The sequence below is a fragment of the Strix aluco genome, chromosome 4 (assembly GCF_031877795.1).
Source record: "Strix aluco isolate bStrAlu1 chromosome 4, bStrAlu1.hap1, whole genome shotgun sequence".
NCBI lineage: Eukaryota > Metazoa > Chordata > Aves > Strigiformes > Strigidae > Strix > Strix aluco.
The window spans coordinates 80,048,768-80,064,382 of NC_133934.1; the positions used below are offsets into that span (position 1 = coordinate 80,048,768).

Here is a 15,615-nt window from a genome sequence, read left to right on the forward strand (position 1 = left end):
GACTTACAGACTACAATATACTGTAAGACAAGATTATCTTTATTTCAAAACTGTACAAACTATAAGCATAAAGATACAATTATACTGAAGTAAACCCTGCTCTTTCAGTATCTGAACACTTAAGCAATGACACCACCATTAAAAAATGCCTTTATTATTTATCATTAAGAAATTTTATCTTATAGAGCGATACATCATGAAATCAATCGTTGTACATCTAGGAAATTTACCAATAGAGCTCTCTTCCACTGGGGTGTACACTTTGATTTGTCTCATGTGAGTGTCTCTTCCATTTTGGTGATTAGCTAGAACAGCAATCTGAATCATAAACGTGCGAATAGGCTTCTTATGAGTATCTGTTAAAGGAACATGAATCCAGCCGCTTGGTTCCACTAATTCAAGTTGCTGCCAAAAACAAGACAAAAAAAGGCAAAACATTCAGAAACAGTTAATTAATATAGGTGATCACTTATTAAACCTATTTAATAAAGCAGAGTCTTGCAAATCAGATTTTAGTTACTTTGTCAAATGAACAGTTGAATGCTCATAGCTAGTTTACTGCTGGTGTGACTGGACACAGTTGTGTTTGCTTTTGCCTTTCAGAATCTACCCTTCATTTTGTGCCTTAAGCTTAAACTAAAAATCAATATAAAAGAAATACAGACTTGAGTATAAATTCAAGAAAGTCAAAGCAGTACTATTTGGATCTTGTTACTGAAGTATGCTGCTCAAAGATGACAGAAAATACACATCTTAAACTGTTTTATCTAGGCACTCTGAACTAAAATATGCTAGAATGACTTACATAGGAAACTAAACCCACACAAAGTCTGGGTTTTCAGAAATTCCTTAGATTATTAGAGGGCCCGTGGAGGAGGAAAAGGAAGGTGACAGAGGAAAAAATACAGGATAGCTCACAGACTTTATCTCGCCTGTGTCAAGACAGATGCCTGGCCAACTAATAGTTGCTCCACAGCCATTTAATCACATTCTGAGGTCCATCTCGACTTGGCTTTTATACAACAAACCAAGTGTAATACGATTATTTTTTTCTTTTTTAATTTTAATCCTACAGAAACCAATGTCAAAGCAAGCGAAGAATGGCAATTCATTAACTAAACCACATCACTGACACATCAGCGTGCCGAAATCAAGCTAGATGCTATGCTGAAGTGTGGTTACAGCTTTTGTTTAAAGCTAGTTGCCCAACTTCAAAGCACAGATCAAAACACATATGGAAGAGCACACAAGTAAGCGGAACTCTTGGGGGAAAAGAAAAAAAAAACCCAAACTGTTGTCCACAAACAAGTGGATTTTACACAGCTAAGCAAATAAGACTGCTGTCCTTAGCAGCTGAGTTCCTCTAAGGAAGATCTATGCTTTGAGCAGCTCAAAATTCCCATCTTTCTCCTGTAAATACTGCATGACAAACATCTTGTCAAATACCTTGCCTGTGCTGAAGCTTTCAAAAGACCCATCTGAGATCTACTGTTTCAAATGCAGCAAACGCCCTGAGGGAATGACCCATGAAACAAAAAAGTTTGATGACTATTTTTAAAGAGACAAAATAACCTCTCACACCTCCACCTTGAAAAAAGAAAGAAAGAAAAAACAACAAACCACAATGCAAAACTCTCCAACAAATAATTTCCTAAGCATTAAATTCACTAAACCTTCGCAGCAAATCTTTTTCACGCTGGGAGCTAGACACTTCCACAAACACACATTCACTTATTTGTTGTAACCGTGTCCCTTTCGAAAAACCCTACAAAATCTTTTTTTACATGGGAAACTTCAGGTAACATTTGGCTTTACAAAGTGATAAAAATGACATATTGTTGAAGCAGCTTTACAAAGGGGAAGTTTATCACGGTGAGGTAGTAGTGAGCAGTTTGAGCAAATACACTTTCCATCTCCACAGTGAACAGAAAGAATGAGAGTCCCAGTAATATTTTACTCAACTAGCACTAAGGTAAAGTGGCTCTGATTTAGAGGAGAATTAAAAGGTTATTGCTAATTAAACTTGAATTATAATATTATTCTCATGGTTTACAAATTTTGACTGCTGATTGAAAGTAGAAAATTTAAGTTCTGGAGCTATGATATTGAGATTTTTATGCTTGGATCAGTATGAAACAGAGTAGCTGATACAGTAAAAAAAAAATTAACACTTTCTACAGGTTGACATCATTGGTTTCAGACAGATACGATGCAGTTCAGGTGTGCATGCTTTATTGGGAAAGAAATTGCAAGAGTGAAATAATGACTCCACCTTCAGAATCAAGAGAGCTACTAAGGGATTGGCAAAATTGAACTGTTTGTACAAAAGGAAGCTGGATGCTTATTAAATTCATGGAGAAAATCACATCTTATTTTTAAAAGAGTTATCAGGGTCAAAAAGGAAAGCATGGAAGAGTTAAGGGTTGCAACTAACATAATAATGTACTTGTATCTTATTACAGAAATAAGCTTTTGATCACATATTTATCAGTGCTTTGTTTCATCCCTGATCAATGGGAGGCGGTCATATGCTTTATTTACAGCATGGTATTTTTCAGTCCTGCTACAAAGGCAACCAACTTCTTCACAAGCCTTCCTACAGAGATGGGACAAGTCATTTCTACATCTGTAAAACAGGCAACTGCGGCGTTAGGTTAATTAGATTAAAATATTCCCTAGTTCCAGATGTCAAATTTCACATACTTTGAACCTGATTTTTACTGCCCTTAGTAACATACAGTATTTTACATGCGGCTTAGCTCCCACTGAGTTCACTTGCAGTTCTAAGTGTCTGCATTTCTGCAAACTGATAGAGTTCTCAAACCAGCCGGTAGAACACACAGTATGAGCAGCCACCTAGAAGAAGTTGAGTGCATCATGTAAAAACACCATGACTAAGCACAGATTGCACACAATTCATCAAGCAGCATTCAGCTGTCTTAGCCACAAAGCCTTTTTTTAATTCCTGAAATCTCTGCTTCGCTTACTCCACATGTTCCAACTTCTGCACCACACGAATACACATCCTTTACTATACAAATCCTGGACTCATCCTCAGAATAGACTTCTTTCCTCATTCCAATCAAATAGTTGCCTCTTGAACAAAGCATGTGACACTTGTGATGCAGTTGGAGGCTCTACTACAATGTATTAAGTGCAAGAACTCTGAGTTAGACTTAAATGTTTGAACTAAGTGAGCTCTTGATTTTTGCCCTCTAAATAACATCACTGTACTGTGACATTTTTTGAGTCTAACTTTTTTAAAAATTGATGCCTACATAGTTCAGTAAAATGATTAAAACCTCGAGACCCACTCAGCTACTGAAGTTTAAATACAACACAATGATTATTATCTAAATATCCACTAGAAAAGGAAATCATATTTTGATAGTATGATACACACATTTTCTGTGACCAAAGGAATGGTACAAATCAGACACACACACACGCTCCTAAATTCCTCTCCTCCACATCTGTCATGCTTTTTCAGATGAGCAAGACAGTTTCTTTTCCCAAAGGGCCCAGGTCCTTCACCAGGGAGAAGGAATAGGACATGGGAATAGGCGGTGGTGGTACAAGACAAAATGCTGCCCACTCTTAGTTCAATGTCAGCACTCAGATCCAGCCGTTACAACTCCTAGCAGAAGTGGGATGAAATATGCAGCTCTACTCTGCCTGGAGCATTCCCAGTGTGAACAGAATCTAAAGGAAACTTACTGTGAAGTTTTAAGAAATTCCTATTAAGCCCATGCAAATGGCAATCTTTCAAAGCCTTGTAAACCGGTCTGGAAATTTGGGTGGATTTTTACAGGGAGGCAAAAGGCACATCCTCAACACAAAGGCTGAACTATTGCCAAATTTCAAATCCTCGCTTCAGAGCTTGGGGGCACTGGAGCATCAAAGAAGTACACCAGAATATTCTCACACAAGCAAAATAGCATACTTTTCACTAGCCTTATTCTTGGAACAGAACACTTTGGCTGAAACTTTCAAAAAAATTCAACCCAAAGCAGACATCTGGCATGGAAAAATCCGTCTGAACTGAACTTTGGCAAAAGTTATAAAGTAACTAAGAGTTAAGCCTTAAAATGGAACACACAACCTTAAGTACAGGTGGCACTAGCAGCTCTACCTATAGTAAATACTATACTTTAAATCCATTTCAGTTGACTTTGGTGTCAACCCTGTTCGTCAAAAGCACTAGCCACTGTATATACATATACACACACACACGTTTCACCCCAACTCTACAGCCTAAGTCCACTATGAGAAAATATCAGGTTAATTTTCCACCTGTGTTTTTCCTCCTATGTAGGTCATTAAGAATTGGTCACAATTAACTGGCTTCCAGGAAAGTTTTAAAAATCAACTATATTATTAATTACCTGAGTGAAATTAAAAATTGGAAGTTTCCTTCTGTTACATATTACATGTTTTACCAGAAAAGGTTAATAAGGGAAACAAAGGAAAGAATCAATACAAGTTCAATATTAGTAACTCAGTGGCTCTAGACTAATCTTACATACAATATACTAAAAGCCTAGGGTTTGTAGTTTTTTGGTTTACTGGTTTTTGGGGGATTTTGGGGGGGGGGGTGTGAATTTGCTTCTAATAATATAAATTTTGTGACAATTGGTAAACAAGAAGAGCATGAAAGTCAAAATAAAGGAACAAAGCGATAAAAATTGAAATGGAAAAATCACACACTTGTCCTTTGCTGCTGTTACATACTCTTATCTATCTCTTCTGCTTTCTCTCCATTGCTTTCTCATTTTTGCAGTCCTCTGTGTGCTACAGCTTTACCTATGGATATATACTCCCACCCCAGTAATCCATGTTATTTTGAAAGCCAAAGCAGCAATAGTGTTCTCAACAGAAGTCTCCTCCCCAGACAATTTAATAGCCCTATTTCTTCACTTTTTTGTGTAGTCCAGAGGTTCTACAGAATTCCATACACATTTGGCAAGGCTACTATTGCAACTAATGGGTGTTTTACCCTAGAAGATGCAAACCACAAAACAAATAAAAAAAAATTCAAGGCCAAAGCAACTTGAGGCTACACTTCAAAAAGATGACTGAACACAAGACCAGAGGTTTTAAGAGGAAGCTTGTTCTACACTGGTATTGCTGGCCTCCTTGTAGGCTAGGAAATCATTCATCCAAAGAAGGCTTTTCTATTGTACTTAATCCTACTTAAATTAATATTGACCTCTTTTCCATACTCAGTGATATTCTGCTTAAATTCTGTGGTGTCTTCAAAGTGGCATATAACTCAAACTGCTACTTCTGCTAGGCTTATAAACCCAACCCAAGTTGTTTGCTATATTTACAGTAAGCTAACATCCTTGAAACAATACATGATTTTTGTTGCCCTGTGGAGATATCTTCTGTGAAAATACAGAAAGGAAAAACACCACTGCAAGTAGTTTCATATTCAGGATCATTACAAACACATCTGGAACGTGTGCTAGACAGGGCTCCCAGATTTCAGTGGAATAAGTTTTTCTGTGCATATCTAGGAAGTAAAAGCAGTCTGTTTTCTTACCCTGGAGAAAAAAAAAATCCTCTTCTGCACAGATGTACTGACAGAAAGCTAAGACCTACTGCTGCCACCACAGCTTCAGCATGTTACAACATGATTCCGAGATGTTGGTACCTCATCACATTTCCATTTCATCATCTGTACTACCAAATCTAAATGGCAACACATATTTCTAGTGGCTGTCCCTATAACAGGCTGTGAAACCAAACAGCATTTGATTCTACTCCTCCTACTTTTCTCATAAAGCTGTTAAAGTTGCTTCTTTTTATTGTAATGACTTAGCCACCTTTGAAATTAATAGTGGCTAGACTTTTGTTCACAAATATTGCCTATGTGCTTAATTAATTCTTACCATATAAAAACACTAAGCTTTTCAAAGCAGGTGTTATCAATAAATAATGTATTCTTCCAAGCAGAAGATTATAAAACTAAGTTCCAGAGGAAATAAATGATATTTTCAGAAATGAAGTATTTATCAATGCACAGGCTTTCTCCGAGCAAAGTGATCAAATATGGGAAAGGTTTTTCCCTGTTTAGCCATTGTTTTTTTACAACTATCCAAATACGTTTTCACAACTGGCAAAGAGAAAGAAGGCTAGCTAAATTTCCAAATTTCTCTTTCCATAGCTGCCATGTCCTACCATATAGCTACCAGGATTCAGAATCAGTAGGCCTCTGCGTAATTCCAAGTATTGGAACTGTCAACACATGAAGTAGCAGAGCTTGGGCTTCAGCCATCACTTCACTTAGGAAGGAAGAAAACCAGTTAATAGCAGTGATGCACCAGTTCCAGCAGAAAAATGAAGCATGTCCAAAAGAAACTTCACAAGTTCCAAGTGAGTCAAAGAAGGGACACCACATTAGCAGCTTAACAAGAAACACAGAAACATGCTCAAAGGACCCACTGTGAAAAGCGCACTTCTTTGCTCTAATGAAGCAACGACCACCTAAGGAGGTGGCTCTGTGGTCTTAATCAGTCACCTCCTTAAATGGTCAAGAAATCTAACTTCAGTCCATTAGCTAAGAGAAGTTTTCCATTCTTCCAAACAGCAGTTCCTGAAGAGTCTAGAGGAGCGCAATCCATCCCTTAGGAAGATTCAAGAGTCCATCCATCAGGAAGATTTAGGCAGGCAGGGGACTAGTTGCAGAATAAGATATATTAAGCAGCGAAAGAATAAGCATAAGAAAGAATAAGAATAAGCAGCAAAACCTGTAAATACTAAAAATCTCTATCATATATAAGCTTTTTGTTCAAACAAGCTGCAAGAAATAACTTTTGGGAAGATTGGGAAGGAGAAAGGTCAAAAAGATCCTTGAAAAAGTTTTATAGAACCTCCTTCTTCAGACTATTCTGCTCCAGATTGAAACAGTAAAATATTAACCAATGCCCAGGTGTTAGCAAGTTGTATCCAATTAAAATAAAGACAACTAAATACACAAGAAAGAGTAAGTAAATACACTAGAAAGAGTAAGTAAAGTTTGCTGATACAGATTACCAAAATAAATATTTGTCATAGAATATGTATCTGAGTCTAGAAGTAGCACAGAGATCAACTAGACCACAGAGACCCTGAAAACATACTAGAGAAGTGCTCAATCAGCTCAACCTAACAGGGAAACACTATGAAAAATGACGAAATATATTAGGCCAAGTTTTCATGAATGCACTAAATTTTACTTAATTTTACACAGAACAGTTTTCAACACATCTTGCCAAGCTTCTCTCAGAATCATTTGTACCCGTACAAATAATCAAATGCATCAAGTGTGCCAATTCAGTTTATGCAATTAAACTGTTTGTAAGTGACAGGGTATGTATGTCCAGAATCACCCATAGCTTGTCTTCACTTCACTCATTTCTGAACTGGTGAATGAAGTGGTAAGGGGTCTTGCAAAAATTAAATATTCTTTAAAAAATGCTCTGTAAAGTGACACTTTGCTTTATTATATCAAGCAGAAGCAGCTCACCATCATCTTGCGGATCTTTCACTGGGAATGCCTGGTAAAAGGCAGGCATCGAAAAACTGGAGCTATAGCCTCTGATGGGGAAGGAAACAACTAAGACAGTGTTATCCCACTATGAGGATCTCATCCTTTAAAATATGACCAGACAAGTTTTAAATACAGTCGACAAGTTGTGAAGGACCCATGGACTGAGGTGCAAAAAAGATTCAAACCACAAAAGATTTATTTTTTCTAAAAAATATGTGGTCAATAGAATAAACTCATTAAGGTGGAGGCTAGTGTAATGCTTGGAACTAAAAATATAATGCTTCTACACAGATACCACTGAAAACTTGCAAGTAGCTTTTACACAACACATGCAACTGGAGGGATGGACGGGTATCTGCAGATAGATCACTGATACAATTCAAAAAAAAAAAACACCAACTATTGACAAACCTGTCTGAAGTTATATCTGAAATTTAATCACACCATGCCCCTCCTCTCTCCCCCAGCTCATTGCCATCGTTACCAACCTGAATATCAGTATTTGTCATGGCTATCCAGAAGGAACTGTGATACAGAATTGCCAGTGGGCATCCCCTCATCCCATCATCCTCAGGAACACAAAAAATATGTTTGAAGAACTGGAATTCTACAAAACAGTGCCATGTGTAAGTCCTATACTGCCTAGTGGTCCCCTACATAAAAACCAGTCTTGATCTATTCTCATTTCCTTGTAACACCTACATGCTTATGGTTTCTTAATGCAGGCTCAATCATAGCAGCTAAACTACAACACCTCCTAGATTCACAGTTACTGGAGGTAAATAGCTGCTCTACAAAAGTGCATGGATAGGTTCTCTGGGTGGGTAACCAGCAAGCCCTATCCTCCTTGCATGGTGCGCCAAGGATTAGCATCTATGATGCTCAGAGATTCTTATACCACCTTTCTAAATTTCATGGTTGGATTACATAAGCAGTACAACACATGTTGAACAACGTCACTGGGTTCTATCACCTTGTAGATCACAAAACCAGGCATGTTTCTCAAGCAGATTATGCCAACTGAGCTATGATGAGCAGAAGTGATTCACCAGCCAACTCATGAAACAGTTTCATTGACTGGGCCATTTTGATATTCTTTAGAATGAGGTGTCCTGATTAGAATTTCCCCATATGGTAAAAAAAAATAATCAAGGAACCATCTGATTTGATTCTGCTGATCAAACCATGCAATCTCTTCCCAGATGTACTTCATTGTTTCAGAAAAATTTCAATACTACAACAGGTATAAACTTAGGAAGAATAAGGCATTGAAATTTAATCCATGAAGTGTTAAACAGGGAAAGTCAGGTTTTGCATTACTACTGCTATCATAGTTTGTCTTTGAAATCTTTGGAAATCAGATGAGGAGCATGTAAGAGGACAACAGTTAAGTCTTAGACATGAGGGGAGTCTCTGGTGAGTAAGTACACACATGGGACTATTGTCAAATGGGAGAAAATGGGGTACAATTGCACATGCCATGAAACACCAAGAATTTTATGACATGGACTCGCAGGAAAAACAGCTGTTTCAAAACTATCAAATGCTAAAGAATCATAAATACTGATGCCTACCAGAGGGTCAAGGCTGTGCTGAACTGCCCACGGAAGAAACTCCTGACAGATGAAGTCCCTTTGGTGGAAGTGCCACAGGTTGAGAGCGGGCTGGTCTGGACAGACATGGAGGGGCCCCTGTCCGTGGTACTTAAGCAACCACCACCCTGCCCATCGCACCCGCCTATCACAGCCGCTCGCACAACTGGTAACGTGTGTACTGTCAGGTACGTGCAACCCCAGACACAAATAAACAGCCTGCCAAATACTCGGCTATGGGGGGTTTGTCAGCCAAAACTGTCTTACTCAATTGTCATTTTGGGAAATATTGTCTGCCTAACTCTGGGTTGCAGAAAAAGTGCAAGAGAAAAGGAAAGGAAAAAAAAAAAGACAACAATCTTTGAATACTTCATCCTCTAGAATTTGGCTGAAAACAACTCTTCATTCTAGAAAATGTATCTGCAGAAAACATCAAGAATTTATCACAGATTGTTTCCTAGGAAAGTCTCTCTGGAAAGAAAGGAACACTGTTTACACTGTTTTCACATTTGTTGTGCCATATACTTTTTTTTTTTTAATATGTTTTGTGAGGGATGATGCACAAGCAGTTCAAAATTCATTACAAAAATATGTCTCAAGATATATGTATATGATTCAGAGAAAGCTGAAAGTGTTAAATAGGGTTGGACAGTCTGCTCTCAAGTCCCACATCTTTAAAATCCTTTTTTTTCTGTTGAGCAAGCTCACTTGAAATTTCACATAATAGAGTTTGTATTTGACACATCCATAAATAAAAATCTCATTAGAGAAGGGCTGCCTTGTCTATGTATGTTTTAAGTGCCAGCCATCCTGTCCACTGCAACTTAAGAAAAATACAAAAACCCTCTCCCTGTCCCTTTGGAAAGCAGAATGATCAAATCAGCAAATAGAGAGTGACAACGCAATCTAGCATGGAGTTTCATATGTGCGTGTATATGAATAAGGCCTAAAATCCCAAAGCAAACCTTCAACCCACAGCAGGAAGCCATCTAAGTTTAGTTTGGTTTCCGCTAAAACAGATTCCATCTTAACAGGAACCTGTTGCTCCAGAAGAAATACTGTCTCCAACTAAAATCATTCATAACAGCTGTGAAATTTTGGATCTCTAATTTAATAAAAAATTGTTTTCATAATTCATTTAAGGATCAGTCAAGAGTGGAGGAAGCGAAGGCAAACATATCCTAAGCTCATTCGCACTCTCCTGCCGGAACCTACGTCTCATTAACCAGCTGTCACAATACATGGGAACGCCATCCCTTTGCAGATGCACTGATGTTAAACTTTGAGAAGACTCCTGGTTATCAGGGGAAATCCTTCAGACCTACAGGGACTTGGCTCCAGTGTGAATCTCAGTTACTTCCCTTGAGCTTGGCAGATTGTACACTGAAGCTGAAACAGCAACAAAAAAATTCTTGAGCTTATGCTCTAGAGTGGTGGCCTGGCTGACAGTGTCAAAAATAGGTAATGCAGCCCAAAACAAACTTTCTGCTTCAGTTTGTCTGCTTCTGGTATCTAAGTTGTTTAAAGTCTAAGTTGCAGACACACTGGAACAGACTGCATCTGGACAGTCCGGTCTAAAAATTGATGATAGAAAAGCTATGGTTTGCTTTAAGTCTTTAAACTTACCAAAATTCCAGCATTCTGAAAGAGGGATGAAGGATTATTTTTTAAAAAAAAACAGGGTACTATCCAACTGAAACTATCAGTAGCTCAGATTATTACAGATGCAGATGTGAGAAAGGAAACAGTACATTTAAAAAAACCACAAAAATTATTAGAAAATATATAGCCTTCAAATCATAAAAGCTTATCTCACCGCAATGTTTTTTCATTTTATGGGCAAGTAACTAAGGAGGAGGCCCCCACATACACCAAGTAACAGGTAAGTATCCTACTAAGCAGGAGTCTGGCAGATGATGACCAGCTGACACAAGTCATTTTTGGTATGCTGTGTGACCATACAGAATAAAACCAGAAGATTCTTTAACAGTTACATGTTTAAAGCATCAACTGTTGTAAAAATGAAGCAAACAATGGCATAAACATGGCAAATGCGATTCACAGCACTGTTTCTTTGAAAACTCTTCCAGTTACTTTTACCTGATCAGAAGACAGGGAAAAATCAGGGAGACTGCTTTACAAAAAAAAAAAAAAAAAAAGTCAAACAAAACAAAAGAAAAAACCCCTACAATTTCCCAACTTCATTCCAACAAATGGCACTATCTGCATTCAAACTTTATAGTCACAACACAAAATACAAAATAGTGACAGAAGTCTCAAAATCACCCATCTGGTTAAGTATGTGCACTAAGGTTTTCATAACAAAGGAAACAGGACACAAAAGTTCTTAAAAATTACTTAAACTAGCCCTTTTAATTAAATTCTTATCATAGTCATGAATTTTGAGTTCCCTCCCCACCAAAAGCACTGAAAAACCCTGTGATTTTCTAATTCCTGTACTAAGATCTAAAACCCTTAGTCCCTCTTCAAAGCAGCATCCATTCAAAATAAGGACATCATCTCCTACACTTTCCAAGTGAGTCAGGTGCTCTCAGGGAAGACCGTAGCACTTCAGCCACCTACTGAATAAAGGTAGGGGAAACCACAAAGTATGATAGCAGAAAGTGAAGAGCAGAGAGATGTACAAAGAGAACAGAAAACAGATTGAACAAGAGCAGTGGAACACGCTACAAAGTAGTCTGAAAATATATAACCCACCTCCCTTTGAAGTTCAGGTGAAATTACATTACAAATGGGACTGCTGACTGAAGAAGGGGACAAAGCATTAATATCAGCAGCTGCCTCTTATCAAAGGTAACAGAACACCACAGAATCCTACAAGAAAGGAGAGAATAAGCAGAATTTCCTGTAAGCAAAGAAATGAGTGCTTTAAAAGAAAAATCCTACAATAGTTACTTGTTAAGCCATGGCCTTATACAAGATGACCTCAAGGCAAACAGAATTACAATATCAGAAAACTGGAGGTAGAAGAGCATAAAGGAAGAGGTCCTATCAATTTTTCCAAACCAGAACTGCTGGGTACAAGCAGAAACAATATAAATGGACTGTATGGATGCACTGCACAAATTTATTGCAAATGGAAGTGACTGAAAACACTACTGGGAAATAACTAATCTTACAAAGGTGCAGAGGTTTGCAAAATGGATGAAAACTGTACTTCCAATGTCTGCAGTTCCCATTTGTTCTAACATATCTAATGGAATGATACTATGTTTGTGTGAAAGTGGAAAAAAAAAAAATCAGCTCATAATTTACCTTCAAAATTGTTTAGCCATATCCAGGAAATATGTCTAGACATAGCTACAGTTAAATTATACAAAGAAAGTATTTGAAAAAAAATCAGATTATGCAATGAATATTAAAGATTTAAGTGTCTGAAAACTAGCCACAGAGTTAATCTTATATCAAATCATCTTGAATAACTTAGAGGAGATAGCCTAGTGATTACACTTCATGCCTTGCACTTTGCATTCCAGAGAATGCTGGAACGCTTCAGAAAATTAATATGGGAAATGAATAAATATAAGAAAATGTGATTAGCACAAGATTTTTTAAAAAGTCAGTAGTAGTAGTAGCAGCTGCTAGCATAGGTGAGGGGAAGAAAGTACATCTAAACCAAAAGAAAAACATTCTGCTCACTGAAAAGGGCACTTATTATACATTGACGTGAGCTCGATTTCTGATCTTCCACAAAAAGAGAGGCCCACAAAACTGCATGGCTCTAACATTTTATCAGTTACACGAAAATGTAGTTCCTGAGTGATTTTAATTGTTAGAGAAAGACTGCAATAAATTATGGAGTGCTATCAAATTTAAAAATCCTACTTATTCTTTACCAGCAAGAGGACAAGTTGTCGCTTAGTAAGACACAAAACCAATGGGGTTAAGTGAAAGGGTTTCTCCTGGTTCCACAGGAATGACTTGTTTCTGAGCAAGCAGAGAATGAAAGAGGGTTGCCTCTACTAAAATAAAGGAATTTAAAGACCCTAAACCTATGTAAATAATCACCGAATCCTGCAGAAGTATTAGTATACAAACGAGTAATCCAGATGCAAAAATGTTTAAGGACTCTGTGGATGCAGACACTCAGTAAAGGCAAGTGGGGCAAAACCCGGTAAGTGTAACATTACTCAAGTTCATTATAGCATGCCAGATTTCAATAAGCAAATGCAGAGTAACATTTCACAGGATCAGGAGCAGATGTAATGCTCAACTCAAGGAATATTTACTCATTGGAAACAAATGCAAGAGACTGTTGTGAAAACTATTTGCGTAAATTTAAAATGCAATGCCTCATCTGAGAACGATCCCAAATTCATAAACATGTCTCACTGGAGACATATTTCCTTACGAATGAACTTTAAAAGAGAAGAAATAGGAGTATATCTGTCAGAGGTTCAGCTGGGTAGTTTTATACGAGCCAGAATACACTTTCATAAATTTGCAGAGCTGGAATCAGGACTGTTGCCCAATGGAAGCATTTAATTTTACATCTACACACAATTTCTTTTTCTTTAACGTACTGGAATAAATGCAGTAGAGTTTTTACCTTTTGCTTGTGCTTTCTTACAAATCCATATGTAAGTGTGTCCAGAAAAATGCAAGGCTACATTTCACTGTTTAATGTGAAGCTCAGACTCTGGACTCTGCTCCTCTCAACCTAGGTGAATTCCATTTCTTGACTTCTTTCTAGGAGTCAAAGATTCCTCAAGTCATCATTCACTCCAAGAATGTACAGTTCAAAAAGATAACCAGATGGAGCTATACAGTGTTAGGCTAATGACTACCTTACTGCAACAGCATGTCTACTGTAAACAGCAGTCTGGAACAGCCTTAATGCTACATTCAACAGATGTAAGAATATCAGCTCTTCAGCATAAACTGTATGAGAACTGAAATAAAATTACATCATGTATGTTCCTGAAGAAGGAGAGGGCAGTGGAAAAAACAAAACACGAGAATCACATAATTGAAAACTTGATTACCAATAGGCCTACTAAGTCCTAAATCTATAGCTACTGTTGGATATCGTCTTACTGCTTAGAGATGTGAAGTCAGTAACAAGCTGACGGAATTGGATTACAAGGATATGTGACTTACTGTGTATCTTGAAGTCCTGTGGGCACATGTGCTCCTCTGCTTAATTCTGTTATGTGAGTAAATCTTTATCTCTTCATGACAGACAGCATAAATAAAAAGCAGAAAGTCCAATAATTCCACAATAGAAGTTCTTACCCCAGCAGTGCTGGATTTACCCAAAGCCGATTTATGAAAACTACTCCATTAAAACATTGTGACTGTCAGTCACAACAGACCTATTCAAACAGAGGGAAGCCTACTTGAAAATTTTACTGAATCATTTCTCCTGATATGGAACTGCAACTCTTTTTGCAACAATGAAAAAATAAAATATGACTTGATTTAACCTTACTAATTAGCCTCAGTAACATCATCTTGCTAAGAAGTAACAAATGAGTCTCAACATAAGACGAACAAATCAGGATTTTCTGCATTCGCTAGTAGAAATTACCCAAAAAAATCCTTCATACACACAGCTGAATTTGACCTTTGACAGATACAGAGGACAAAAACAAATTTTTTAAAAAAGGAGCATAATAAGTATTAGGGGCTAGACTCTCATGGTTCACTCAAAGACTGAGAACAGCGTTCATAAAAAGCCTCAATAAAAACTGTATTTGTTAACATTCCTTTAACATGAGACGTAAAACGTTCCAGAATTCATTCTGAAATAAAATAGGAGTGTGAGATAAACCTAGTTTAGGAATTGGACAAAGAAGGCTAGAGAGCACAGACACTCAAGCCAGACACACATGCTACATTATTACTCTCATTCCACCCTGTCTTGTGTGTTCCTGAAGAAAATGGGAAAATACTGGGAAAGGTTATTCCGATTCAGATGCATGGTCTCAGTTATCTTATGACAGAATAAGGCAGAGAATAGTCCTTAGAAAGAAATAAATTATACTTCAGATCTATATAAACTTTTCCATACGCTACTTGAGATAAGGAACAGGATAAAACTACATTCGATTCCCTTCCCATCTCTGAAATTTTAGCAAATATGATGTAGACACTGTCTAGCAGTGTCCTCCTCAAAGCTCCTAGCAGACACATGATCCCTGACCAAAATAACATTTCAGCAATCGAGGGAGCAAGACCTAACTCTAGAAAGGACTGTCATGATGACAGCTCAAGCAACTGAATTGCTTGCTCAAGAACTCTATATTTGTTCTAGATATCTATCACTTGCCAGGTAGCATTTTCTTCTGAACCTCAAGGATGGCTTTAACTTGTCATGTGAAAAGCATTTCTTACCATTAACTATTTTCTTAGTAGTTACAATCTCAGTTCTCCACTAAAATGTTGAGCTGCAGAAATTATAAAAAAAAAAATTACTTAATGACTTTCATGAAAAACACCCCACATATACCTACATGAAATACATTT

General features: G+C 37.4%; 1 protein-coding gene across 3 annotated transcripts in view; it reads right to left on the reverse strand.

The window, feature by feature from the left end:
• Positions 1-18: 18 nt before the first annotated feature.
• Positions 19-15,615, reverse strand: part of ANAPC10 (anaphase promoting complex subunit 10) — a 38,072-nt gene continuing 22,475 nt past the window's right edge. The window contains exons 5-7 of one of the 3 annotated variants that reach the window (XR_012623206.1): positions 13,697-13,836; positions 11,845-11,961; positions 270-405 (exon numbers count right to left, since the gene is read on the reverse strand). Coding sequence is in view for 1 of the 3 variants with exons in the window: in XM_074823738.1 (XP_074679839.1) it covers positions 175-405 (231 nt within the window). In the remaining 2 variants the exon portion in view is untranslated. Of the gene's footprint in view, positions 406-11,844; positions 11,962-13,696; positions 13,837-15,615 lie in introns of all 3 variants that reach the window. The other 2 variants (XR_012623207.1, XM_074823738.1) reach the window with 2 other exon arrangements.